The following is a 27,026-nucleotide window of genomic DNA, read 5'->3' as shown; positions in this document are numbered from 1 at the left end:
TTCACATGTAGTTCAGGCTGGCCTCACTTTCATGGCAATTCTCCTGCATCAGCTTCCCAAGTATTGGGATTATAGATATAAGGCAGCACACACCAGCTTGAACTTTTTTTGGTTTTCCTTTAGAAAACTTTGGTTGTTAACTAAGAAGTTTTAACGACTTGAAATATCTGTTCACCTTAATTCTGATGCTTCAATTTTTAATTAACTTTAGATTACTTCAATAATTCAACAAATTTAGGGATAGGCTTTTTTGTTTTGTTGTAGTGGTTTTTTTGTTTTGTTTTCTTGCTTACTTGTACACCTAAGTAACCAGTAACCAAGATGATGAAGACAAATATATTCTCCACCTTGCCGCTGGAAAGAGAATGATCTCTGTCAAACTTCAGTGAGATTCTTCTTTAGTTAACAGCAGAGGTTCCCAGTCAGGCCACCCTTGCCTTAGATGCAACATCAACTTTCACTGCCTTCACCAAAGCCAGAACAGCTTTGCTGCCCACCACTTCCTTTCAAACCAAGTTCCCACCAATAGGGTGATTGGTGCCAGATCTAGGGAGCATTATGAGTTCCACTAAGAGTATGTAAGAAACAAAAGAAAAGGAGTTGAAGAGCCTTTAATGGAAACCCAGAAACCAGGGATTGGGAGGAGTTCTGTATGAAAAGCTGGGACATTCTTTCCCTTGAGTGTAAACAGCAGCTGTGGAGGAGCAAGGTACATGAAAGCTCCCTGCTGTCCCTGGTCCCAAGACATACTCAGAACTGCGTGGAGCCAAGTTGGCAAGACCTTACCTTGCCTGCCCAGTCCTGAGTGCCAAATACTGGCTCAACCCATCAAATGTGCCAAATAAGCTTACGTCTTTCTTTGTTGTGGTTTTTATGATATATGACTCAGACAGTTTTGAAGATTCAGCTAGACAGAGGTTATTAAAATAAGTAATACAAAAGGTTTCTTGGAATCTTTCATGGGAGAAGAAATTATAAATAGCAGCTCCCCACAAGATGAGGTGGCCGAGTGGTTAAGGCGATGGACTGCTAATCCATTGTGCTCTGCACGCATGGGTTCGAATCCCATCCTCATCGACTGACTGTTGTGTGCTCTAGCATCAGTCCTAGTTGCTAAGTGCTTGAGGGTCCTGTTTTTGGTTGGATTCCCTTGTAGAGGGAATCTTAGATAACGGGTGTTCACTTTTGATCAGTTAATTCCTTTTTCAACACCCAGTTGAATAATTCCCTCCAATCTTTACATTCTGTTTCCACACTTGCTCTTTATCTCTACTGTGAACTCAGTTCTGTCAGTTCTTTGATTTATGCCTCAATGCTCCACCAATTTTTCATTTTCCACTAAGAAAATAATCAAATAGATTGAAGACCATAGAAAAATGTTGCATAACAACCCAAAGGAGCTCAAAAATAATCCAAGGAGTTATATTCATGAAAATATATGTGTCTCAGCTGTGCGTGACAAAAAATATCTTTAATACAAAGGAGCCAGGACCAAGAAGATTACCACAAGTTCAAGGCTAGTCTGAGGCTGCCTAGTGACTTCCAGGTCAGCCTCAGAAACAGAGAAAAACTCAGTCTCAAAGAGAAACTGTGTAAGTGTATACAAAAGAAAGAAAGAAAGAAAGAAAGAAAGAAAGGAAGGAAGGAAGGAAGGAAGGAAGGAAGGAAAGAGATCAATCTTATTCTTGCTAAAGTTTTTGATAATTATATTTAACAATAATTTTATATTTAATAATATTTTTCACAGAGTCTCATAGAGGCTAGTTTGAACCCTTGGCTGACAGGATCTTCCTCAACCCTGAGTATCTGGGGAGAGATACAGTCATCATACCTGGATAACTCTGCTCACATTTAAAGCTCCCATTGTTCACAGACCTTGTCTTTCACAAGAACAGGTATGTTTCTCTTAGAAATATCACAAACAGAAACAGTTTGTTCTATGAAACAGTCCTTGCTTATACTGGAGATTGCTTCCTGAGAAACATCAGCATTGCACAGTTTCTGCTTGTGGCTTATTCTTGGCTGATCTTCAAAAGGGAAAATGAATAACATGTTTCCTTACATTTTTATTTTATTATTTCTGTGTTGGGTAAGTACTGCATTCACACAATTCAAACAGTAAAAAGATTACACAGCAAAATTGTTGTCCATCACCCTTCACACCAGACACAGCAAATATTATTTTCGTTTTGTTCCTTTTTGGTTTGAGTTTGCACTTTTGAGATCAAACAAAGATAAAAATTGTTGGAGGAAGGGAAGAGCATGATATAATGCATATGTATGAAAGAGTGCTACTTGAAAAAAAAATTTATCAATATATCTCCTAGTTAGCTTCACTGTCAAGTTGACCCAGAGTTATCTGAGGAAATCTCATTCAGGGTTGCCTCCATCAGCTTGGTCTTGGACATGCCTGGGGGCATTTTTATTGCAATTGATGCCACTACGGGCAGTACCAATTCTACACAGAAGGAGTTGAACAGTGAGTTGGGGCTTGGCCCCTCTGAGATATGGAAACTGAACTAGGATACATGCCTCACACTCAGAAAAGTGTGTCAGTAAGGTTGTCATGGAATACTGAAAAGAAAAAAAAAATTTTAAACATTCAATTAAAGCTAAATTACTAACAAAGAACGAAAATAATTTATATACTAAGGAAGCACTCTGGTTGGTAGTTCCGCCTCAGGACCAGACCAAAAACTAGAGTTTCCCACCCTAGTTGGCTCAAAGGCCTGAGGTTCCTTTTTCAAAGATAATACCGTCCTTTTGGCATGCAACCTTGCAAACTTTGAGAGGCAGCTTCCAGAGTTCTCCAGGATCAGTTCAGTTTGAGTTACAGAAGTATTAGGCCATAGAATTACTTTTTGACATAAGTTCCCCACCTCATGTTTCTTGAAAGGGGTTCTTCTTAGAAAAGAGAGCAATGAGCAGTAACTGCAGAGATGGATACAAAACCTGGTTACACTTGAAAGCACATCACAGATCCAAAACCATGATATCAATCCCAGACACAGGACAGAAGCTGCCCCAAATGGGTCCCTGTGGAGAAATGAACTGGTCACAAAACATCCTGAGGATTTCCTGCTGAAACTAGAAGTGCTCAAGCCATGCGGGGGGGGGGGGGGGAGCTGCCACGTGATCGCTTCAGCTCTTAAATTTTAAGTCAAGGAAATGGAGACCAGGGCGCAGGACAAAAAACAGAAAGTCAATGAGTGAGGGACAGCTGTAAAGCCATTGTCAAAACACTCTTCGTGAGAGAGGGGGAAAGAAAAAAAAAAAACCTGTCTTTTTGTGGGGGAAATTTGGCACATCAATAAAATAGAAATAAATAAATGAATAAAATGTAAGTCCCTGGGGCAGAGGTAGCAGGAATCAGGGTGAGTGTAAGAGCATAAAGACGTAAGCAGCTAAGGAGGGAGCCAGCCTGGCCAGCACTGAGGCTCGGACTCAGGAGGAAAGAAAACAAAACAAAAGGCTGGAAAAATAGAAACTCTTTCTCCTGGTAGGTCCTGAGTTGAATCCCCAGAACCTTATGGAATCTCAGTGCTTTAGAAACAGGACTCTGGGGCTTGCTCGACAGCCAAGCAAGATTCAGTAGGCTCTGCTGCATTAAAAAACAAGGTGAAGAGTAACTGAGGAATATAACTGACGTACCCCCCCACCTACACACACACAGACACACACACAGACACACACACACACACACACACTCCTAACCGCAAAGGATTTGCTATCTTTTTGGCTGGCGGAGATGGTCAAGTGGACTGGTGCAATCCTGCTGGCGCCAGTCCAGGTACCACCATTCGTGTAGCAGAACCCTGCCACCTTGGACTCCCACTATCCTTTTTGTCCCAGATCCACTTCCTCTGTTTTCTCTTCCTCCAGTACTCCAAGTGTCCTGATTAGTCTAGTGTCACCTTGAGACACACTAAAGTTAATTGGGAAGGGGGACTCTTACTTGGAAAAATACCTGTAGTATGTATCTATAATTCTACTTAGTACATTCTATGGTTCTACCAAGCACGCTTACATCACCTCGCTGAAAATCAAACTGGCAGCACATGGAAATTTTAAAAATGCAAATCATCTTTCATTTCTTTAACTGTATCCTGGAGATGAATTCATACCTGTGTAAGATGATATGTGCTTGAAACCACTTGGTTTCAGCATTGTCTACAAATAGAAAGGACTGAAACCACCTCGTTGGCCATATGTAGACTATGCTAAGTAAATTTGCATAATGAATATTAAGCATCTATGAATAGGAAATGGACAGACCTGCCTTCACCTCAAGGCCAATGTCCTGTCCAACTTACAACTCTAGGGTGGCACCTACCTGAGCTCTACAGTTAATGCCCCGACCCTCGGGACTTAGTTATTGGGTAGGATTCGAGAAGGCCCTCTACCTGAAAGGCAAACCGGGCGAGAAAGAAGAGCGAGACCAAGCTAAGTCTTGTCAAAGTCTGTTTATTGAAAGAAAGCTACTTCATTTTAAGGCAGTCTTATCAGGAAGCAGGCAAGCAGGGCGGGGGGAGTCAGCCTCAGCAGGCCTGGAAAAGGAACATCTTGCAGTTTCTCTCGGAAGTTCCAGCCTGCCTGTCTCCGAGGAGACAATTTATCTTGAAGGCCATTTGTCTTGAAGGCCCTTTGTTAGGAAGTTACTCAAGGCCAGGAACAGGGGAGTTCGAGTCATAGGAATTTTACTGGGGCGGTCAGCCTCCGGCATCTCCCTCTCGGTCTCCGGCAAGTTAACCCACTTAATGAACACACACACACACACACACACACACACACACACACACCAATTATAGAGCCTAACCAACTGCCGGTGAGACATTTGGGAAGTTGCCCACAAATATGAAAATCGTGCCTACTTGTTACAAATTGCTGCTCAGAATGGAAGAATATAATGTGTTCTGTAAACAGTTTCCCGTTGTAAGGGCGATGGGGCATTTACTCCTGTTACACAGTTGGTAAGAAGTTTGTAAAGACAAGTGAACATGACATGTTGTAGAAAGCAGTGAGGCCTTGGCAATCTCTTCAGGCTGGTGCTCTTAATGACTACCTACTCTGTGGAAGAAAATGAAGTAAAGCATGGGTTTATTTAATGCCCTCAGAAAAGTAAGCTGGAGAGAATAGCTAAAGTAATGTTGAGAACTACAGGGTTTTTCTTTCCTTTTTTTTTAATTCTTTATTAATTACACTTTATTCACTTTGTATCTCCCGTGTGGTTCTCTCCCTCCTTCCATCCCAATCCCTCCCTTCCTCCACCCTCTGCATGCATGCCCCTCCCCAAGTCCACTGATAGGGGAAGTCTTCTTTTCCTTCCTTCTGATCCTAGTCAATTAGGTCTCATCAGGAGTGGCTGCATTGTCTTCTTCTGTAGCCTGGTAATGCTGCTTCCCCCTCAGAGGGAGGTAATTAAAGAGCAGGCCAATCAGTTCATGTCAGAGACAGTCCCTGTTCTTATTACAATGGAACCCACTTGGATATTAAACTGCCATGGGCTAAATCTGTACAGGGGTCTTTACGTTATCTCCATGCATAGGCAAAAAAGATGGACATCAGAAGAAGGAGAAAAGAGGGAACAAGTCAGGAGCCTGACACAGAGGACCTCTGAAAGGCTCTACCCTGCAGGGTATCAATGCAGATGCTGAGACTTATGGGCAACCTTTGGGCAGAGTGCAGGGAATCTTAGGAAAGAAGTGGGAAACAGTAAGATCTGGAGAGGACAGGAACTCCACAAGGAGAGCAACAGAAGCAAAAACTCTGAGCACAGGGGTCTTTCCTGAGACTGATACTCCAACCAAGAACTACAGGTTTTTAACCATGGTTAAAATACATCATGGAACCTCCACAAATACATAAATGTGTTTTCACTGTTTTAATTACCATATTGGGAATAGCAGTGACAGGCTAGTGATGACCCTTCTGTGAACAAATTCACCGAAGACCAAAGATAGAAAAAGATGGTTTAATATGATAACTGCCAAAGCCTCGCTGGGCAAGTTCTCAGAGAAATTGTCACACCCACTGGAAGGGAAAGCTCTTTTTACAAGATTTAAAGAAGTGTTAGCCTGTCTTCCTGGCTGAGACACTTGGTGGGTGGAGCTCATGAGTGGGCAGATAGGCAGACATCTCATTATTTTGTTGAGAAATAAATTTTACAGTGTAGCTTGTCACTTCTTGGCACTGGCTACCTGTGCAAGGCACTGCAGCTAGTAAGTATCAGACTTCTGAAAATCTGAGGCTGCTCAGTCAACAGTGGAATCCTCTGCAGTGGTGTCAGGGTGCCTTAAGACAATTTGCATTCACAGTGCTAAGATTAACTCTGTCTAGTCCTGCTCAGAGGTGCCAGGGGTCCTCTTGCTCTGAGTCTAGCCCAATATGATACAAAAGCAGCCTTGTCCCTGGATGAACTCTGTGCCATGTGTAACAGAATGTGCCCTCAGTAATAAACAATGAGATTCTGCTTAAAGGAAGCATCATCTAGCCTGTCCAGTGCCACTACTGTGATTGACACAATAAAGTTATAACTAACAGTAATTCTACTTTTCTGATAATAATGCTTCTTTAATTGGTTTTAGCTTGCCTTACTAAGGACCCTGACGACTTTTATAGCAGAATGAGAGAAAGAGAAAGGAAAGAACGGAGATGGGATGAAGAAAGTGAGGGGGGAGGGGTCACTATAAGAACATTGTGCACAGGCTATGGGGACTCTTACTGCAGCTACTAAACTGAACTTATATGATGGATTAAAGATGGCTAAGACACAGTACATGAAGTGAAAATGTAAACACGAATGGGGATTAAAAGCTAAATGTCAGAGCTATAAACATAAAAATCCAAACCAACAAAAACAGTGGCTACTGCTGGTGATGGGACTGAGGAGGAATAAGTATGTTCTCATCTTTGACTTTTTTGACTTTGGCATTGTCTGGGTTTTCTATAATCCAGAAATAATGTGGCTTTTAAATGCTTTTAAGATAGGCATTTTCACTATTTAATGGCATTTGTCTTCTCAGTGTTTCTGTTTAAAGTTTGTTGTATGTGTTCCACAAATGCATGAAATTCAGATTATGAGATCCAGTACTTTCAAGAACTGGATCTCAGGAAAGCCCCAGTGGGCTCCTCTGTGGCTAGGAAGAGGTAGGACACTGAGGCTGGGAGTTCTAGACCAGACCGTAAGTGTCTCAGGGGTCCACTCATGAAAACTGGCCAGCTAGCACCGTCCTCACCGAACCTTCATTCCCGCCCCCCTGCCCAGGAAATTGTGCAGGGCCTGCATCCTTGTCCCTGGTTTCTCTTGTAGTGGGTTCAATATTCTTTGGGGAGGGTTCACTGAGGGGCAGCAAGGGAGGAGAGGAGGAGCTTTGTAGTCTTGGTCAGGGGAAGCAGTTCACTCCCTTCATGTGGATCTAACAGCTGACTAAGCATGGGATGGACTGGCTTATCAGGAGCAACAAGTAAGCAAATGAACTCCTCAAGGATTTTTAGATAATTACCCAAACTCTAAAGAGAAAATGCAAGTAAGTAAGAATGTATGAAATCTTTTTTTTGTTTTTGTTTTTTGTTGGCGTTGTTGTTTGAGACAGGCTGTCATGTATTCCAGGCTGACTTCAAACTTACTATGGAGCTAAGCTCCTGCCTCTATCCAATAAACACTGGAATTACAGCCTGTACTACCACACCTGACTTTTCAGTGTTAAACTCTGAATCAAGAAAGTAGACAGAAACTTGCTATGTTCAAACTCCAGCATGTTGAACTGGCTGGTGTTGTTAAAAAGAAGTTATAGCTAACACTAGAAACCAAGCAAAAAGTCTGAGCAGACACAAATGCAAAAATATATTTCTGTAGTCAGTGTGCAGGTTAGTTTTATTCGTGAAGTTAACACAATCTAGAATCACTTGGAGATTAGGTTGGCGGGACCTTGTCTACAAGAGATTGTCTCAATTATGTTAATCAAGGTAGGAAGGCCTAGCCTTTGTGGGTGGCTCCATTCCCTAGGAAGAGGACTCTGAAAGATGTAAGAGAGGGGAACTCTGGCCAGGAACTAGCATGTATGCATTGATTCTTTGCTCTCTACTCCTGACTGTGGGTGACTCGCTGCTTCAAGTTCCTGCCTCCCTGACTTCTCCACAGTGACAGAATTGAAAGCCAAATAAATCCTTTCTTCCATAAGCTGCTTTTCTCAGGGTGTTTTACCACAGCGACATAAACCTCACAAAAAGCAAATCATCTTGAACAAGTTTCTGTGGTAGGAAGTACTGAAATACACAGACGGTACCTAAAGCTGACTGGAAAACTTTCCTTGGATGAACTTGTCAAGCCTACTTTTGGCTATCATGAGATAAAAACAAAGATGAGTTAAAAGGAGGAAAGTAGCTAGCTAAGTCTCTTAGTGGTTGAAGTTCTCACTGTGGGTCTCTAAGGAGATGAGAGCACAGACTGGATTACAAGAAGAGCATCACCATCACAAAACTTTAAGAACCCTATCAACACAATCTTTGCCATTAGCAAATGTACTTCTAATAGAGGTTTGAGACAACAAAGCATTTCATCTCCATTTCTCTACCAATGTGCATTTTCAGAGTACTCACATATTACTTCTTGTTTGTATATGCTCACAACCTTATGAGGTAAATTATTCTAGTAAAGGAAAGACAGATAAGATCTTTTGCAGGTATACACACATTCCTTACTAAAATGAAGAAGAAATCTAGCTGGGCCTGGTGATATTAGTCTACAATTCCAGCTATGTAAGAGGTTGAAGAAGGAGGATCAATAGTTCAAGTCCAACCTGAGATACAAACTGAGTTCAAGGCCTGGATGGGCAACTCTGTCTTAAAAATAAAAAGCAAGAGATCTGAGGAGACAGATCAGTGGTATATCTGGGATATTCAAGATTCTGGGTTAAATCGACAGCACCAGAAAAAGAAATTAAAAATGAGAAAAAGAAGAAAGTTAGATGGGTCATTCACTGAAAAGTCTTATTCTACCAAGTACGGGAAAAGTGCCAAAACCAATATCTTACTCAAAAGAGACAGGAAAATGAGTAAGTTAATTCAGGCATTGTGGCACATGCCTTTACTCCAGGGACTCAGATCTCTGCGAGTTCAAGACCAGTCTGTTCTACATATTGAGTTCCAGGTTAGTCAAAACCACATAGAAAAGGCTTGACTCAAAGAAAGAAAGGGAAGGAAGGAAGGCAGGAAGGAAGGAAGGAAGGAAGGAAGGAAGGAAGGAAGGAAGGAAGGAAGGAAACAGGTTATGTTTCACTTCAATTGTACAAATGAAACAGAATGGTCAATCAGTCAGCCAACACAAAATTCCTAAAAATTGTTTAATAAAACATTAAAAGTAGCATTTTTTGTACTTTATAAGTGTCTAGAATAGTAGGCTCTAGAAACAATTTTACATATTTCCCTCCTCTGCAGAGACACTTTAAGTTCAAAAGCCAAAAGGAGGCACAGGGCTTTTTTGTTAATATAAGTTCCATTTGAAGTCTTCTGATTTGTAAAATGCCTTCACAAACATTTATGTAGTAACTAACCAAACTACAGACCAAAAAAAAAAAAAAACATAGCTGAGCAGTCTATGGAGAGTCTGAGTATTGAAGTTGAGGGCTATAAACAAATATTAAAAAAAAAAAAAATTGTCACATCACTTATTTTAAACCTGCTTGAATTTTATACTATGTCTCAACTTGGTTTTGAACCTAAAAAAAAACCATTAAGGAGAAGAGTAATCGGCTAGCTGCTTCATGATGACAGTAAGTAAAAAAAAAAAAAAAAGGAAAAATATAATGCTATCAGATTCCATGGATAAGTCTAAAGGATTATGGAAGGCTAAATTAGTTTTAATCAGACAGAAACGAGGCAATAATGAAGGCAATGAAAGATTTTTAAGGGATTATTAAAGGGAGAGCCCTTACATTTTGAAAGCCAGAAATTAGCTTGTGAGACTTCAAAGCAGAAATTCGAAAAAGGTGCCGTGAGCAGACAGAATACCATGCTGATGGTTTACTAAAGCATGGCATCATTTCACCAAAAAAAAAAAAAAAAAAAAAAAACATAGGAGAAAATGTCAGCCTTCAAAAACCACAGATGACCTGGACGAACCATGTGGGCTATCATTCGAACCCTCCTTCTTAGAACTAACCCACCGTCCTGAGCCCTGACTTCCCAGGTTGGTACTGCGGGGCACTTTCCATTCAGGATTCTCAGCCAGCTTTCTAGCAGACATTTCTGTCTCCTGCTCTCCACTGTGGTTGCTTTCATACACCTAAGTGTATGATACGTGTATCAATGCTTTTCCATTTTCAACCTACTGGGCAGTTTTGGAGGCATAAATAATAATGATAAACATTTGGTGTGGATCTTCTGGTGACCTGGAGGAACTTTTAGCTTGACTCAGTTTGATACAAAGAGGAGAGGGATATAAAACGTGTCCTAAAATTTGACTAGGCCCAAAGAATAGGAAAAGTGAGAAATGAGATGTTGAGTGTGATTGTCCATCTTCACTGTTAACTTGACTGGATTTTAAATCACCTGGGAGACACAGTTCTGGGCATGTCTGTGAGGGTAAACCCAGATAGTTTTAATCCAAGAGAGAAGATTCACCCGGATGTGAGCATCAGCATCCCACAGACTGCGGTCCAGGAATTAATTAAGTGGAAAAAAAAAGTGGAAGCCAACTAGAACATCAGCACTGATCCCTGCTTCCTGCCTGCTGACACACCACAACCAGCTGTCTCACGTCTGCCCCATGCCTTCTCCACCATGTTTCAGCTCAAACCATGAACCCAAAACACCATCCCTTCCTCAAGTTGTTTTTCTCAGTTTTTTGTTTGTTTGTTTGTTTGTTTCACGGCCCTGAGAAAAGTAACTGATACATTAAGCACTACAGAATCAACACCAACTGTGTCATCCTTTGTTGTGCTGGCAAGTTTAAGTCAACACAATATTTGGGAAGATGAAACCTCAATTTTGGTGAGTGATGTGGGAAAGCCCTGGTCACTGTGGGTGGAGACACCCCAGGGCTGGTGGTCCTAGGTGCAGGCTGAGCAAACCTTTAGGAGCAAGCTAGGAAGCAGCACTCCTTCATGGCCGCTGCTTCAGCTCCTGTCTCCGGGTTCCTGCCTTGCACTCCAGCCTAGACTTCCTTCAGTGATACAGTGTAACAAATGAGTTCTAAGTGGAAATGAAAACCCTACCCATTACAGGTTGCTTTTTGCCATGCTGTTCCTCACAGCAATAGAACCCCTAACCAAATATTTTGTTCTATGAAGATAAGATTGCTTTTTCTTTAACTAACTGAAAACTGAACAAGTAAATGTGCCCTAATGGAGTTTTTTGGGCAGGGAAGTCTTTCTATGTCTGCAGAAGTTGCTTGAGGCATCCTTGCCATACTCTCCATCCTCATAAAGATACATGGAATCTCCTACGCGAGCTCATTGCAGTATGAAGTGTGTTGTGCTGACTCAAGTGTGTTGAGCGAATGAGATGCACACACAAACAGTCCAAGTTATGTCGCTTTTCAGAGTTTTGAAGGTAATTTCACCAGTCCCTGTAGTAAACGTTCACTAACACCCAAACACAAGGCAAGAGAGGGGAGCCAAGACCTCAGGGATCTGACCAAAACATGATTCATGATGACAAACAAATGGTAAGAAGGACATACTCCAAAATCTGGAACCATCCGCACAAGAGGAAAATGTGTGGGCTAAGGGCGACTGTTCTGGGAGGCCTTGTAAACCCAAAGAGTGGGAACAAAGCACCTCAGTGCTACCTCATCCAGGGAATAACCCCATATCCTCCTACTATTAAGTCTTATTCTAGTCTTTTCGAACACAAAAGGTAATTCACCTCAGCCAGACTATCACATCTAACACTGGTGTGTATCGGCCACACCCAGGCCCCTCCGCAGTCAGTAAGGGCTGCACGGTGTCCTCGGCTCCCTGTCTCGGAAGCACCAGCTCTGGCAGATGCGGTACAGATCAGTGCGAGGCAGTTTTTTTCCCCACATGGCTTCTCTGATGTTGAACAAGGTATGAAGTTCGGCTAAAGCCTTTTCCACACGCATCGCACTGATAGGGTTTCTCACCAGTGTGGATTTTTTTATGTTCGATAAGGCTTCTGTTCCGGGTGAAACTTCTCTCACACTCATCGCACGGATAAGTCTCTGGAGCTCCGGCGCCATCCCACTGGCGTTGCAACCTACTCTGACCTTCCAAGGCCTCTCCCTGCAGAGGCTTGTGAGCAGTTTTATCACCGTGGGTCCTCTGATGTCTCAGGAGATGTGAGCTGCGCCTAAAGGCTTTAGGACACAAGTTGCACTGGAATGGCTTCTCTCCAGTGTGAATTTTGTGATGTTCCAGGAGGCTGCAGCTCTGAGTGAAGGTTTTCCCACAGTCATCACACTCGTAGGGCTTCTCCCCAGTGTGGGTTCTCTGGTGCTTGATGAGGTTTGAGCTGTGACTGAAGACCTTGCCACATTCTTCACACTCATATGGCTTCTCACCAGTATGAACTCTCTGATGAATGACAAGGGCAGAGCTCCCAATGAAGGTCTTTCCACAGTCGTCACACTCATAGGGTTTCTCTCCAGTGTGGATTCTCCTATGTTTGGTCAAGCCTGAACTCTGAGCAAAACTCTTTCCACATTCACAGCAATAAAACCGCCTATTTCCCGTGGCAGTCTTCTGCATTGTCTGTAACTTGCCTTCCTGCTCACTGGCTTCTGCACCTGCAGGAACGGGGACAGTGTCTTCACCCAGGAAGCACACTGTCTGCTCAGGCTTTTGCTCCATGTATTCCTCAGCTGGAGGCAAGTCGCTGGTCTCAGTCTTCATTTCCAGCCCTGAAACACAATTGTCAGCAGGTGTCAATTATGCTTTGCAATGGAGAAAGCTCTGAGGAAAACAGCAAGGAGGCAAAAGTTACAGAGCTCACCTCATGCCTAGAGCAAGTATTTACATGCAGGAATAGGGGTGGGAATAAAAGGAACAACCGGAATGCTGGTGAGGAAAGAAACTTGCCAATGAATTGGAATTAAATGAAAAACAGTAAGAGGGGAGAAGACCATGATACAGAATGGCCAACCAGTGAATAAAAAAATTCCTAAAAACCATTTAATTCAACATGAAAATTCTAAAACTTTTGTACTTTATAAGTCCTTTTCACTGTCTAGAATAGTAGGCTCTAAAAATATTTCTTTTTCTGCATTCCTCTCTTTTCTAGGGAGGTTTTACCCAGAAGCCTAAAGAAAGGAAGCACTGTCTTATGATCCACGGGTGAGGGCATGGACCCTAAGAATAGTAAGGCTGAGATACACACCTAAGATTAAATGTTTTCCAAATAACGATTGGACAAAAGCAACATAAAGCAAGTAAAAGTATTTCTGAAACATGTTATAAGAACCTAGGAAGTAAGGACTCCCAGAAATCCATCGCTGGTCCGTGATATGCACTGTCACTCTGTTCTTTTTATTCAAGGCAGAGACAGTACCTCACAATCACTGACAAGGGAGTTCTAAGAGGCACCCATCAAAGGACTCTGTGGCCTCTGATAAGCCACCTTACCCTCTGTGATTTGCCATGCTCGCCTCTAAGGTCAAGGACTGTAGTTAGCATCTAAAGTCACTTCTAGACTCCCAACTATGCTTTGTGGCCCACTTCCTGAAGTGTCCCCCAGCCTCCATTCCCTGCCAGCGTACAGAATGGAAAGGGGTCAACATTTACTGAGAGTTTATGCGAGAGCAAGACTCTTCCCAAGGGTTGAATCTACTTCATCCCACTCAAACCAACCATAACACAAACACACACACACACACACACACACAAAAAAAAAAAAAAAAAAAAAAAACAGCCATCTGCTTCTAAGAGTCAAACAGCTTCTAACACACAAAGAAAAAGATACTGGGAGCTGATAGTGCTTGCTAGGTTTTTCCAACGAAACTAGGATAACAGAGTTCTCCTGCCTTTCATCTCTATAGAAATTCATCTGACATGAATCTGCTCTATCCACCCAAGTTAGAGGATCAGCAACCCTAAAACAATAACTAATCCCACTGGTACCTCCTTTTCACATTCCCAAACTGAGGTACATGCAAAGTCACATACAAACTGTTTAAAGGGGGTCTCAAAAGGGGGCAGGTATTTTAAGGCATATCTCTACCTATTTAACTGTACACAAAACTAACCAGGTTCAGTGGTGCATGCCTATAATCCAAGCACCTGAGGCTCTAAACAATGAAGATCTCAGTTCATGTCCAGCCTAGCCTATACCGAGAGACCTTGTCTCAAAAAAACCCAAACTGTCAAAGATAAGAAATACTGCATGAACTAAGGTGAGTGCTTTCCTGTGGCTATATGAATGGTAAGAACTACTCCAAGAATAAGTACCTTCATATGAACATATAAATGGTCCAGGAAATGAAAAAGCTTAGAAAACAAATTTCCAAACTTCCAAAGACCTGTGGTTTGCTTTCTTAAAATGAAGGTGAAGGCTCATTGCATTAGGTTTTTGTTTCTTTGTTTGTTTTTTTGCTTTTTGTTTTTAATAAAATAAAATCTGGGTCTGGGGTGAGAAAAAACAAATCAGGAGAAAAAGGAAAGAATGTTAGTACCATCCCAAACACTGATAACTTCAAGCAGGACATGAAAAACTAAATGAATATGAAAATCTAGATTATATAATCATACTTTAGTAGCCCCAAATGACATGCTGTATCTATCCCCTTCAACTATAAATCTTTGAGAGCAGAAGCCTGGCTTTTGGGTCCTTTGCTGAGATCATTCTTTATTATACTTTAAAACAACAAAGTAAAGCTTCAGCAGCGGCTGAGTGGCAGGGTGCTTACCCAGCATGTGTAAAACCGTTGGCTGAAGTCCCAACAGTGCTAAAAACAAGCAAAGCCAAACATGTAAACTACCATTTTATATATATATATATATATATATATATATATATATATATATCCTTTAATTTGATTTCCTGAATTGTGCTTGTTAAAAAAGAAACCCCACCAATGAGGAGCCTGTTCAAAGCGATGGATTAGAAGAGATCTGAGAACACAGAGAATCCTCCAAGGCAGCCAGAGAACAGAAAAGTCCTCTTGAGTGAGCTCAAAATGAAGACTTATGCTGTTATGAAATGATGAGAAAGTCAAGTGGAAACTTAGGATGAGGATGGAGAACTGCAGAGAAAAAGACTGTCTTGACAGCTGTTTTACAGCTGTGAAGAGGCATCATGACCACAGCAACTCTTAGACGAGAAAGCACCTAATTGGGGCCTTGCTTCCAGTCTCAGGGGGTGGTTAGTCCATTATCATCACAGCAGGGAGCATAGCAGCAAGCAGGCATGGTTTTGGAGCAGTAGCTGGGAACTATATCCTGCTCTGTAAGCAAACAGAGAGACTCTAGGCTGTAGTGGGCTTTTGAAACCCCGAAGCCCACTCCTAGTGACATACTTCTTCCAAGAAGGCCACACCTCCTAATCCTTTTCAAATAGTGCCACTGCCTGATGACAAACCACTGAAATATATGAGCCCATTGGGGCCATTCTTAGTCAAACCACCACAGGGACCTAATGGAAAGACCACCAGTAAGGAAGACACTGAATGTTGAAAGGGGAAAGAGGTTCATCTGGGGCTGTGGAGCGGACCTGGTGGCTGCCATAGAATCTCCTCTGCCCCCGCACCCATGAGGCTAGCCCAGCTAAGACAGAAAGAAGCTCTGGATCTACCCTGGGATGTAGCCTCCATGTCTTGCAAGGTTAACAGGCTTTATTTATAGCAGTTCTATGATTTCCGGGTCTTGTGGTCTGTATAAATGGCTTCCATAGTCTGGTATGTTTGGAGTCTTGGTCCCCAGATGGCAGAACAGTTTGGGAAGGGCTAGTAGGTATGGCCTTGTTGGAGGAGGTGTGTCACTGGGGTGGACTTTGGGGCGTCAAAAGCCTATACTACTGCCAAGTAGTTCTCTCTGTGCCATGCTTGTGGATGAAAATGTAAGCTCTCAGCTTTGTCTCCAGTGCCCTACCTGCTTCCCGACTGCCATACCCTGCCATGATGGTCATGACCTCTAACTCTCTGAAATTGTCGGCAAAACCTCAATAAACTCTTTCTTCTACAAGCTGCCTTGGTCATTGTGTCTTATCATAGCAACAGAAAAGTAACTAAGACCCTGGGATAGCCTGGCTTCACAAATTCTACCTTATTTTCTTGGTAGCACTATTGAAGACCCAAAATCACACTACTGACTTTCTTTTATGTATCTTGTACCAGTAGAATTTAATATCTATCAGAGCAAAAAATTCAGTTTTACTGATTGCTCTATTCCTAGTGCCAAACAACAATGGGTATGGTAGAGAGGCCTCCAAAAATACACACATATACACACATACATATTAAATATCCGGAGAACAGTATGTTGCTAAAGGTAGATTCATTCTTTCCAGATATCAATTTTAATTACATCTTACCATTCACAGGACTGGTTAAAAAAGTTTTCTGGTTTTTTTGTTTGTTTGTTTGTTTTCATTTCAGTCTTAGTCTTTGAATTGATCGGTGGTAGGCTTAGAAAGTCACTGTCAAAAATCTTTTGGGTGACCATTGAATAAAACGAAATGAAGTCTTTATAATAGTTCATATAGTGCAGTACCGGGAATGTGGTATAGCATCCTCCCTAGGCATGTGCAGGGCGCTGAGTTGGGTCTCCTCTCTTTCACTCCACACCCTTACACACACACACACACACACATACCCTCACAAACATCCTCTCACCTCTGGCTTGTAAGGGTGAACACTCCAAAGATTCCTGAGATTCCTGCTTGAACAAAGGCTTCATTGGCGGGGACCGGATACCTTGTGAGTCCTGGGATGGCGTCAGCAATGCCACCTTGCAGCAGAGATGTTCTCGGCTCCATTCACCAGAAGGGACCTAAAAGTCATCCATTTCCTGTCATTTACTCAATCAAACCTTCCCATCACACTTAGTGTGAAGACTTGCTAAGAGCATCATGAAAATACAAACTCGCTGAAATACAGACGGCCCTGTGAACTATGGAATTGTTTGGAACTTTGTAACTTGAAACTGAGGCCCAGTTTAAGCGGCTTGTGCATGCCATCCAGCTCCTAAGTAGTGATGCTATAACAAGAGCTCAGGCGGATCACTGCAGAGCCTACTATGAACCCTTACTTTGCTTTCTTGTTTCGTACCTCTATGTTTATAAAGTTGATGGGGGAAAAAATCTATTTTTGAAAAGATCAACCTCTTATCTGAAAATTAAGCATAATAATTTCTACCCAACAGGATTTTTAAAGAAACTAACAAATTTAATTGCAGCATGTGGAACCAATTAACAGAGACCATAAGCAGTGGTACAGCCTCATTAAAGTCTAGTTTCCTTGCAAGCATCGATAGTAGGATGATGCTCAAATTTCCTACATCTTTTACAGAAAATCCAGTTCTAACGCTGGATAGACAGCTCCATGGTTAAGAGCACTGTTTGCTCTTGCAGGGGTCCTGGGTTCAACTCCCAGCAACCACGTGGCGGCTCACAACCATCTATCTGCCCTCTTCTGGTGTATAGGGTGTCCATGCAGTGGGTGTTCATGCATTGGTTAATTCAGAGACCCATACATAACTGGTCAAAGAGTTGAGTGGGTTGATGAGCTGAGAATAACTTACTATTGAGTACTCATCCTTAAACAGGACATTTACACCAACCCCTGGTCCCCAGGGCTCATGGACGATAAGGCAGAAAGAACATAAGAACCTGGGGTGGGGAAGAATAATGCAAAGGGCTACCCTCTGGAACAGACATAACTCATGAACTCAGTGTGGCTGTGGCTTGATCTTGTGCACAGGATCAAGACAACAATCAGTGTTCCACAAGTGACACTAACTTAGTAGGTTACAAAAGGAGGGTTGTATGTAGGAGAGAAGGGCCATGTGGTGACTGGGGGAGACTGAAAGGGGGATTTGGGTCAATATGATAGACACATTGTTGATATTTTTGTTGTGTCTGAAGTTCCAAAAAAAAAAAAGAAAAGAAAAAGAAAAGGATTTGGGTTTGTTGGTGGTAGTTTTGTTGTTGTCGTTTTGTTTTGTGTTGTGTTTTTAAGGCCAGAAGATGGAGGTTTAAACCAACCTGTTTTCTACCAGAGGCTCAAACAAGAGGTCCATGAATTTGGATAGAAAACAAAAAACAAAAAACACAAAACTTTATAGATTCTAGATTCTAAGAAAACTATTTCCCTCCATTGTCACACCTTGATAAGCTAAGAAAACACCTACAAAGTCGTTTGTGCCAATGCCACCGTGCTCAAACCTTTACTTGTGTCTTAACACACGAGTTAAGGAAGCACTTACATAAACGTTCACCACCCTGCTCAGCACAGTCTACCCTAGCTTCACTGGGACTGAGTTCTTCCGCAACACTTGTATTTTCCTTTACGCACTGAACTATTCTGAGCGGGTCCAGTCACTTCTCGGGATCTAAGCAATGACCCCCTGGGATCTTGCTTTGCACAGGGCAAAGGTCTCAGACCTGTGGAGGAGTCTCATCCAGCTGCCTCTCCAAGTACTCCAGCAGCGCCACCACCTCCTCCCCGCTGTCGGGGTGCTGCTCCCGCACCCAGGCCTGCAGCTCCCCTGGCAGGATGGTCAGGAACTGCTCCAGCACCAGCAGCTCCAGGATCTGCTCCTTACTGTGCATGTCAGGCCGCAGCCACTGTCTGCAGAGCTCACGGAGCCGGCTCAGCGCCTGCCGGGGTCCGGCCGCCTCAGGGTATCGGAAAGCACGGAAGCGCTGGCGTGAGCGGTCGGGCCCAGGGCTGCCCAGCCAACTGGCCTCCTCTGCCAAGGGGGAGGCCTCTTCCTGTTCCACTTTCACCACCAGAAACCCAATCTCCTCTTCTGCAGATCTAGAGGATAGGGCTGCGTTCTCTCCTGGCTCTCTAGCCATTCTGGGCCAAGCCAGGGCTCACGCTAGCTGCAAGATGTGGATCTGCAGAAGATTCTTGGAAGATGGGAACTCGGTATGGATGTCTCCTCCCTATCCTCGTGCCCCGGACACCCAGAGGCACAACTGCACAGCTGTCACCTACAACCCTGGCCTTTGCGGAGCCCTCCTCTGCACCCCTCTCTAAACCCGCAGTGAATATTCTAAGGGGTGCTCCGGGACCGACAGAATCCATCCAGACACTGTCTGGAGCACAGAAAGCATTGTGGGAACGCAAACCGTTTCCTGGGCTCTCTAGGATGCTCTTCTCGATGGTCCTCTCCAAATTAACCCATTATTGTTGTGGAAAGGATTATAGACCCCGAAACACTGGAGTCTAGGTTTAAGCCTAGGAAGTAAATTACCCGAGGTCTTTGGTTCTTCACAGTTGTCGCAATGCTGACACGAAAATTCAGCCTGGAAGTAGACTTTACGGAAGGCAAAGGTGGGAAATTGTAGGAAAATTGGTATCTCTTAGAAACCCTGAAACACTTGCCGGGAGGGTCCGGTGCCCCTGGTCCCGCCCTCTTCTTGCTGCTCCCTTTCCTCTCTCTCCAGGCCAAACTACTTGAGAGAAAAATCCTCCCGAGCATGACTCTAGACCCTGCTTCCCACTACTTCTTAACATACTATAGGCATGAAAAGCGCCAGTACAGCCACGACTATGGCACCTACCCAAATAACTAGAAATTCCCAACTCTTTTGTGTTCTTCAGCAGCAAAGCTTGTGCATGGCAAGCATCCAAGCTGCCTCTCTGCACTTCCAGAAACTCTCTAGTCCCAGCTTCATGGACACCCAATTCCTACTTTGTAGAGAAATTTCAACTTAGAACATGGCTGCTCTGGCAAAAGAGCACATCCAAAGACCTTCTAACTTTGTGTGCTACAAACACACCTTTAATCCAGGAGACAGAGGCAAGGAGATCTGAGCTCAAGACCAGCCTGGTATAGAGCAAGTTTCAGATAAAGAAAACCTTGGGTCCAAGCGTGGTGGTACATGCCTTTAATCGCAAACATTGAAGATGAAGTTAGTTTGTAGAAGGACACACTCATGAATGAAAGTGATGTTTAATTGAGTGGCAGAAACAGTGACAAATCAGAGAAAAACTTGGCAGGATATGCCCAACTCTTAGAAGAAAAAGTAAAGGGAAGCTACTTAATGGGAAATGGTGAGAGAAAGAGAGTTTTACTGGGACAGATAAACAGAGGCAGGTGGAAAAGAGAACAAGCTAGACATAGGTGAAGACAGAAGGAGCCAAAGAATGAGAAGGAGCCAGAAGATTAGAAAAAATTGCTTTAAGTTATTTTGTGGCCAATGAGAGCAATTCACAGACTGAGGAAGAAGCCAGATTGAGTAAGTCAGCTGGGAGAGGAATTTGAGCCAGAGAGCTGAAATGCACCAGCCAGCCAAGAGCTCAGAAAGAACAAGAAAGGATGAGTTTATTAAGCTGTAAACCTCAGAGGCTGAAAGCATTTAGGTCTAGGGTAGATTGCATAGAGTCTAGAAGCTTCCAGGACTAACTAACTCTGACTAGGTTAGCAGACAGAGGCAGTAATCCTCTGAGACAGCAATTGAAACAAGTGAATAAAAGTTCCTTTTTCTTATGGCCTCCAGTTCCTTTTCTACTCTTTCTTTCCTTCCTGTTTCTCTACAGCCTTGACTGACACACTAGCACAAGGGTTAGATGTGGAGGCTCCCATACCTGAAAAAGGTGGGCTGTCATTAATTAAAAGAAACCCAATAGACTGCTCAGCCAGGTTCAATGATAAAACAAACAACTGTTGTGATGGGGCTAGTGCAGAGGTTCCTCCATCTTATATTCTTCCTGAGGTTGTTTCCAGGTTTAACTGGAATCTGATCTCTTTGGAGTATCCCATGGAAAACTACCCAGTTCTGTTCTAGGAACTAAAGGTGAAGATGTCCTAGCTAAATTTAACCTTTGTTGAAATTGCTTATTTGTGTGGAAAGCCCCTCCAGCTAACCCTTTATCTTAACTGCCTGTTTGTATGGAATCCCCTCTCCAGCTGGCTAACTGCTTATCATAGCTTCTGTTAAAACTGCTTGCTTTAAACTGCTTGCTCCCCAAAACACTCTGGGCCACACCTAGATGACCCATCCCCCAACCAACACTTGGGTGTGGTCCGAGGCTGGCTGGAATAAAGAATTTGATTGGATGTACACTGTGTCTGAGAGGTCTTCTCTGGTAAGCTTCCCATAAATCTGTAAAAAGATATAGCTGAGACAATGGGAAAAACTAGAGCTCAGTAGAACTAAGCAATTATTGGCAGTTTAACTATTAGAATGGTGCCATCATTCTTATAAGACTTACTTTTATTTAGTGTGTCTGTGTGTGTGCTATATGTATGCTGGTGCTTGAAGAAGACAGACAAGGATATGAGGTCCCCCGGAGCTAGAGCTGCAGGCAGTTATGATTCAACACAGTTCCTGTCATAGTTAGGGTTTCTATTGCTGTAACGACCAAAAGCAGCTTGGGGAGAAAAGAGGTTATTTGGCTTACAAGTTCAAATCACCATCCATCATGAAGTCAGGACAGGAGCAGAAGCAGAACCCTTGGAGGAATGCTGCTCTTTGGCATGCTGTCCTGGTTTATCTGGGTTGCTTTCATATCTCTCCCCAGATTGCCTGTGTAAGGACGGCACAGTCCACAGTGGGTTTGGGCTCTTTCACGTCAATCACCAGTCAAGAAAGTACCGCACAGACTTGTCTACAGGTTGGTCTAATAGGGTCACTTTTCAATTGAGGTTCCCTCTTCTTAGATGGCTCTAGTTTTGTCAAGTTGGCAAACAAACAAACAAACAAAAACCTAGCTAACACAGGTCAGGTCCTCTGCAAGAACAGCAAAGGGTCTTAACTACCGAGACATCTCTCCTGCCTCTCTATCATTGTTTAAAATTATTCATTAGAAGTTTATATTGAAATCCTTGTAAAGATAAGTGAGCCGATACATGTGTGAGATTTGCTAAAGCAAATACTTAGGGGAAAAAAATAAAACAAATAAAATAATGCAAACAAGGTAATTGCTGAAGCTGGGCGAGAGGCATATGGGATTCATTGTAATGTTCTTTGTACACTTACAAAAAAAAAGTTTCTATAGTAAAATCTACCTTTCTTCTTTAGTCCAAAAACTACTAATTCAGTCCAAAAACTACTAAGTAGGACTAATAGAAACAGGAAAGGAGATGGCAGTTCAGCCCAGAGTGAAGCCCCATTCTGGTTTAGGCAGTTGTGTATCTTGTCAATTTGAGTGGCTTCAGAAAAACCTATTGAGATTGATAAACCTTACACCTTCTATACTGTGGTCACAAACACTTTTATCCCACAAACAGAATAATGTCTTAATGCATTCGTAATATGATGACCTAATTGGGGTGGGGGTGGAAAATGGGAAGCAGAGCCTAAGTGGAGGAAGTAGGTCTTTGTAACTTCCTCTGTCTCCCCCTCCCTTTTTTTCTTTCTAGTTAGCTAACCTGTGCTGTTGTGCCCGAATTGAGATACCCCAAAAGACCACCGCAAGGAGTCGAGTCCGTTGCAAAACACATGAGGATCTTTTTATTACAAATCATTACAAGCTGCAGCTTGGGCCCACACCCCCCACTGCCAAAGCGGTGAGAGCCAAGAGCCTTGTGCTCAGATTAGTTTGGTGATTTAAAGATTCTGGTCCCTCCCAGCATGCCCAAAGCAGGGGCGATTCCTGCCTGGCAAGCATCTATTGGTCGAAACGCAAAAGGGATATTGCATTTTGAATTGATTAGCTATAGGAAGGTCCCCAAAACATTAATGATCTGGTGTCCCTCCCTAGGGGGATGGGCCAGTTTCCTAGCAACTTTATCTCTAATGGGCAGGAAAAGAATGCAGTGAGACTAGTTCTTCCCCTCAGGGCATTACTGGACTTGTTTCCAGCTAGCTAGCCTTAGTTTAGCCCTGTGCTTTAGACTTTAAAATAATAGTCACTGATTTTTAATCTTTTGGTCTCTCAATGCAGAGCCCCTGCCTCATGCTACTGCCACTGTTCCTTTCTTGTCACAATGGCTTGAAATCCACCTAAAACCATGAGCCAAAACAAATCTTCTCTCCCAAGCTGTGTCCATCTGGGATATTGTCAGAGGGGCACAGACTTAACTAATACACCAGAGGTTATATCTCACAGCTGTGATAAACATCCAACAAGAGGCAACCTAAGAAAGACGCATCTGGGCTCTCCGTTGGAGGGTAGGTACAGCCCATCATGGCAGGAGCATGGCAGCAGAAGCAACGTGAAGGAGCTTGGTCGTGTCTACATCCTGGCTTATCAGGAAGCAGAGAAAGATAAAGTCGGTTGGCCATCTGCCTCTCTTCTAATACTCATTTTATTTAGCCTGGGATTCTAGCCTATGGGTCAGCACCACCCACAATCACTGTGTTTCTGCTCCCCTCAGCCAGTCCTTTCTGGAGATGCCAGCACAGATGCATTCAAAGGTGTCCGGAATTAGTGCCACAAGTTGTTTATTCATTTGTGAGGCAGGTGTGTGTGCACAGTTGAGCAGGTCTCCTGACTGTGGAGACCACAGAAAAGCCTTGGCTTTTAAGCTCCATTGGTCTGAGATTCACCAAGTAGGAGAGGCTAGCTGGCCAGCGAGCCTCAGGGATCCCCCTGTCTCCATTTCCCCAGCACTGGGATTACAAGAGTCTTTACACCAGTTCTGCAGATCAAACTCAAGTCCTCATCTTTCTCAGCAAGCACTTTTCTGACTGAGCTGTGCTAATACGGCACGTGCGTGCGCACACGCACACACACACACACACACACACACACACACACGGTAATTAATTACCACACTAGTAGTACCATATAAGGACTGAGCCAAACTGAGAGGAGATCTGTGGAAAATGATCATAAGCAGGAACAAGTAATTAAACAAGTAAATACACTAAAGACATTAGACCATTTTACTCTCTTGGAAGTTATAAATATTGAAAAAACTCAAAATGCATCCTGTAGGACTAGATTGAGATTTAAGATGTCAGTGTGAACTAAGATCTCATTATCTACAGTTACCTACAGAAATAGGTATCCAGATGTGCTGTCTAGTTTTGTGTTTGTTTGTTTGTTTGTTTTTATCAACTTGACATCAACTGGGATACCATGGGAAATGGGAAATTGAGTTGAGCAAGTGCCTCCATCAAATTCCAAGCTAGTCTGTGAAGGTATATGCTTGATGATTGATGTGGGACGGCCTGTCTCACTACGGCCAGTGTCATTCCAAGGAGGTGGTCCTCCACTGCATAAAAATGCAAGCCAAGTGAGCCAGGAGGAGCAAGCTGGTAAGCAGTGTTTCTCCATGGTCTCCGCTTCAGTTCCTGGTTGTGGGTTCCTGACTTTACTTCCCAAGTTATTTTCAGTTATGTGTTTTATCACAGCATGTGTTTTATCATAGAAACTAAGACACCATATACATAGGGGACACACACATATGGAACAGCACACGAAACAGGAGTCTTCCAGAAACAAGACTTTTAACATATCCACAAATGATTAGGATCTATATATCGCAGTCCCTCCCTACTCTTAACTCTCTTGCTCTTCCTAAACCAAAGAAACAAAAACCAACCAACCAAACAAAAAAGTCATCCTAAAGGCTTGAGTCCAAGAGTCTGCACACCAACCACAGCAAGATTCTCTTCCCAATGTACTGTCTCTGGAGCTGGAGAGGTTGCTGAGTGATTAAGAGCAGGTACTGTCTTCCTCAAGAGCTGAGTTACATTGCCAGTACCCACCTCAGGCCGTCACAACTACCTGTAACAATAGGTCCAGGGAATCCAGCGACCCTGCCCTCTAAAGGCACCTGCCTGCAAGTACTACCCACACAAAGATACACACACACACACACACACACACAAAGACACAAGCACACACACAAACAATTAATTTCCTGTGCCCTCACCCACCCCCCATAGGAAATTACTATTACAATGAGAATTGTTATAAAATTCTAAAAACAATGTGTCCATTTACAGAAAGAAAGAATAATAGTTACAGTTGCAGCATCACTTAGAAAGTAGAATCAGGAGTTCAAGCTCATCCATGTTTCATAGCAATTTTGAGGCCAGCCTGGGCTACGTGAATCTCTGTCTCAAACAAAACATCACAAAACAAATTTCCCAAGGACAATCTTCACATTTTCATCCCATAAGTTAAAGGATGTCATTAACCCCACTTACAAAGCAGCAAATGCTGAACAGAGAGATTAAACGTTGCTCAGGAGTTTTCCCCACAGTATTAACCACTAAACAGACATAATACTTGATTCAATGTTTTAGCAAACTTATGTTCTACACTCTTCTCCATATCAACTTTTTTTTCCATTTTTGCAAGTGGTTTTCCTTAGTAAATATCTCAATTGAAGCAAAGTAAAATATTGCCTTTGTAGATATGTTGTGTGCAAAGATCGTTAAATGTTTCTGTAAAAGCAATTTAAAGCAATTTGGAAAGAAACTTAATTCCAGCTTACCCTTGTTGTTAATTTGTACTTTAATTCACTTGTTACGAATTCTTACTGAATACATGTTGGAACAAAATGATGTTAAATGCCTGCTGTTATATTGTTGGGGTGATGTTTTTGCACTGTGTAAAGATTATACCAGCATTATTCAAATATTGATGTCTGTGCCAGGTGCAGATCTGATTACAGGCCTGACTATAGCATTGTCATTTTTATGAAGCATCTCTGGCATCAATGTTTGATAAACATTGTCTCCATCACCTTCTGATCAGTTTTAATAAAGAACTGAACACAACAGCTAAGCTGGAGTGTTAAAGGGGGACTTCCGATCCCAGTGAGGGGGTTTCAGGTGAGGAAAGAGGAGATGGAGGTCGCCATTGAGACACCGGCAAAGAAGGAGGTGCCAAGGCTAGACTAAAGTGGCAGGTAATGGGCCATGTGGCTGGGCACGTAGGCCAGGCCACTATAGGTGCGTTAGAATAGCTGGGTATCTGCCCAGCTATAGTGCCTGAAACTTTTAAAAAATATAAAGGTCTCCATGCCGGCATTGAAAAAGGTCTCCAAGGGCAGGCGCTGAAAAAAAACCTTGCATTTTACATAATTTCACCATCGTGATCTGGCAAGATAACCCTGTATTACATCAAAACCAGTCAGATAAATTTATAGGGCACATTACAAAACAATTACACTGGACTCTTCAAACTTATGACAAAAAATAAAGTTGAGTATTTTTGGATTGCTATAAATAAATACCATTAAGCTAAATGGCTTATAGATAACAGAAACTTATTTCTTGTGGTTCTGGAATATGAGATGCTTCAGACATCTGTCATTCTCAACTGAGGGCATCATCTAGCTATTGAAGGGGCAACACAGCTCTCTGGGACTTTTATAACATCACTGATTTCAACCTTGAAGGCTAACCCCTTGTGCTAATTACTTCCTAACACCAACACATTGAATTTGAAACATGCAGGTCATTTATGTAGATACAGGCTATAGATTTAAAAGATTAAATGCAACCCATGATCATTAAATGGGTTCTCGATTGTTTTTAATTTTTACAATCATTATTTTACGTACATGGGTATTTTGGCTACATGTATGTCTATGTACCAAGTGCATACGTGGTGCCTGCAGAGGTCAGCAGAGGGCATTGGATTTCCTGGGTCTGGAATTACAGACCATTGTGAGCTACTGTGTAAGTAAGTGCTAGAAACTGAACTCCAATTATCTGGAAGAACAACTGATGTGCTTATCTACTGAACCATCTCTCCGGCCCCTGAGTCTAGATTTTTAAAAGATTTTTTTCATTTGAAGAATATTATTAGAACAGTGTGCCCTGCCCCATTCATATTCAATTTCACCTCATTTTATTGTTTAGGAGTCCTAGTATCAGAGCTGAGTGTGGTGACATATGCTTATAAACCAAACCCTCAGGAAGAAGAGGCTGGAGGATTAGGAGTTCAAGGTCAGCCTCAGGAGTCTATGTAGTGAGTCTCAAGTAGTGGTCTACATGAG

General features: G+C 42.7%; 1 protein-coding gene and 1 non-coding gene across 2 annotated transcripts; one reads left to right on the top strand and one right to left on the bottom strand.

Annotated features, from left to right (window-relative positions):
* Window positions 1–995: 995 nt before the first annotated feature.
* Window positions 996–1,077, top strand: Trnas-gcu (transfer RNA serine (anticodon GCU)). The gene has a single exon. It is a non-coding gene; the product is annotated as a tRNA-Ser (tRNA).
* An 8,250-nt stretch (window positions 1,078–9,327) lies between these two features.
* Window positions 9,328–19,225, bottom strand: LOC110556156 (zinc finger protein with KRAB and SCAN domains 4-like). The gene is made up of 3 exons (XM_021649808.2): window positions 18,553–19,225; window positions 16,784–16,940; window positions 9,328–12,859 (listed from the first exon to the last, which is right to left on the bottom strand). The coding sequence occupies exons 1-3, from the start codon at window positions 18,967–18,969 to the stop codon at window positions 11,997–11,999; spliced, it is 1,437 nt and encodes a 478-aa protein (XP_021505483.1). The 5' UTR covers window positions 18,970–19,225; the 3' UTR covers window positions 9,328–11,996.
* Window positions 19,226–27,026: the final 7,801 nt, after the last annotated feature.

This window comes from Meriones unguiculatus, chromosome 19 (assembly GCF_030254825.1).
Source record: "Meriones unguiculatus strain TT.TT164.6M chromosome 19, Bangor_MerUng_6.1, whole genome shotgun sequence".
NCBI lineage: Eukaryota > Metazoa > Chordata > Mammalia > Rodentia > Muridae > Meriones > Meriones unguiculatus.
The sequence above is the reverse complement of the archived record's forward strand: the minus strand, read 5'-3'. Positions and strand labels throughout refer to the sequence as shown.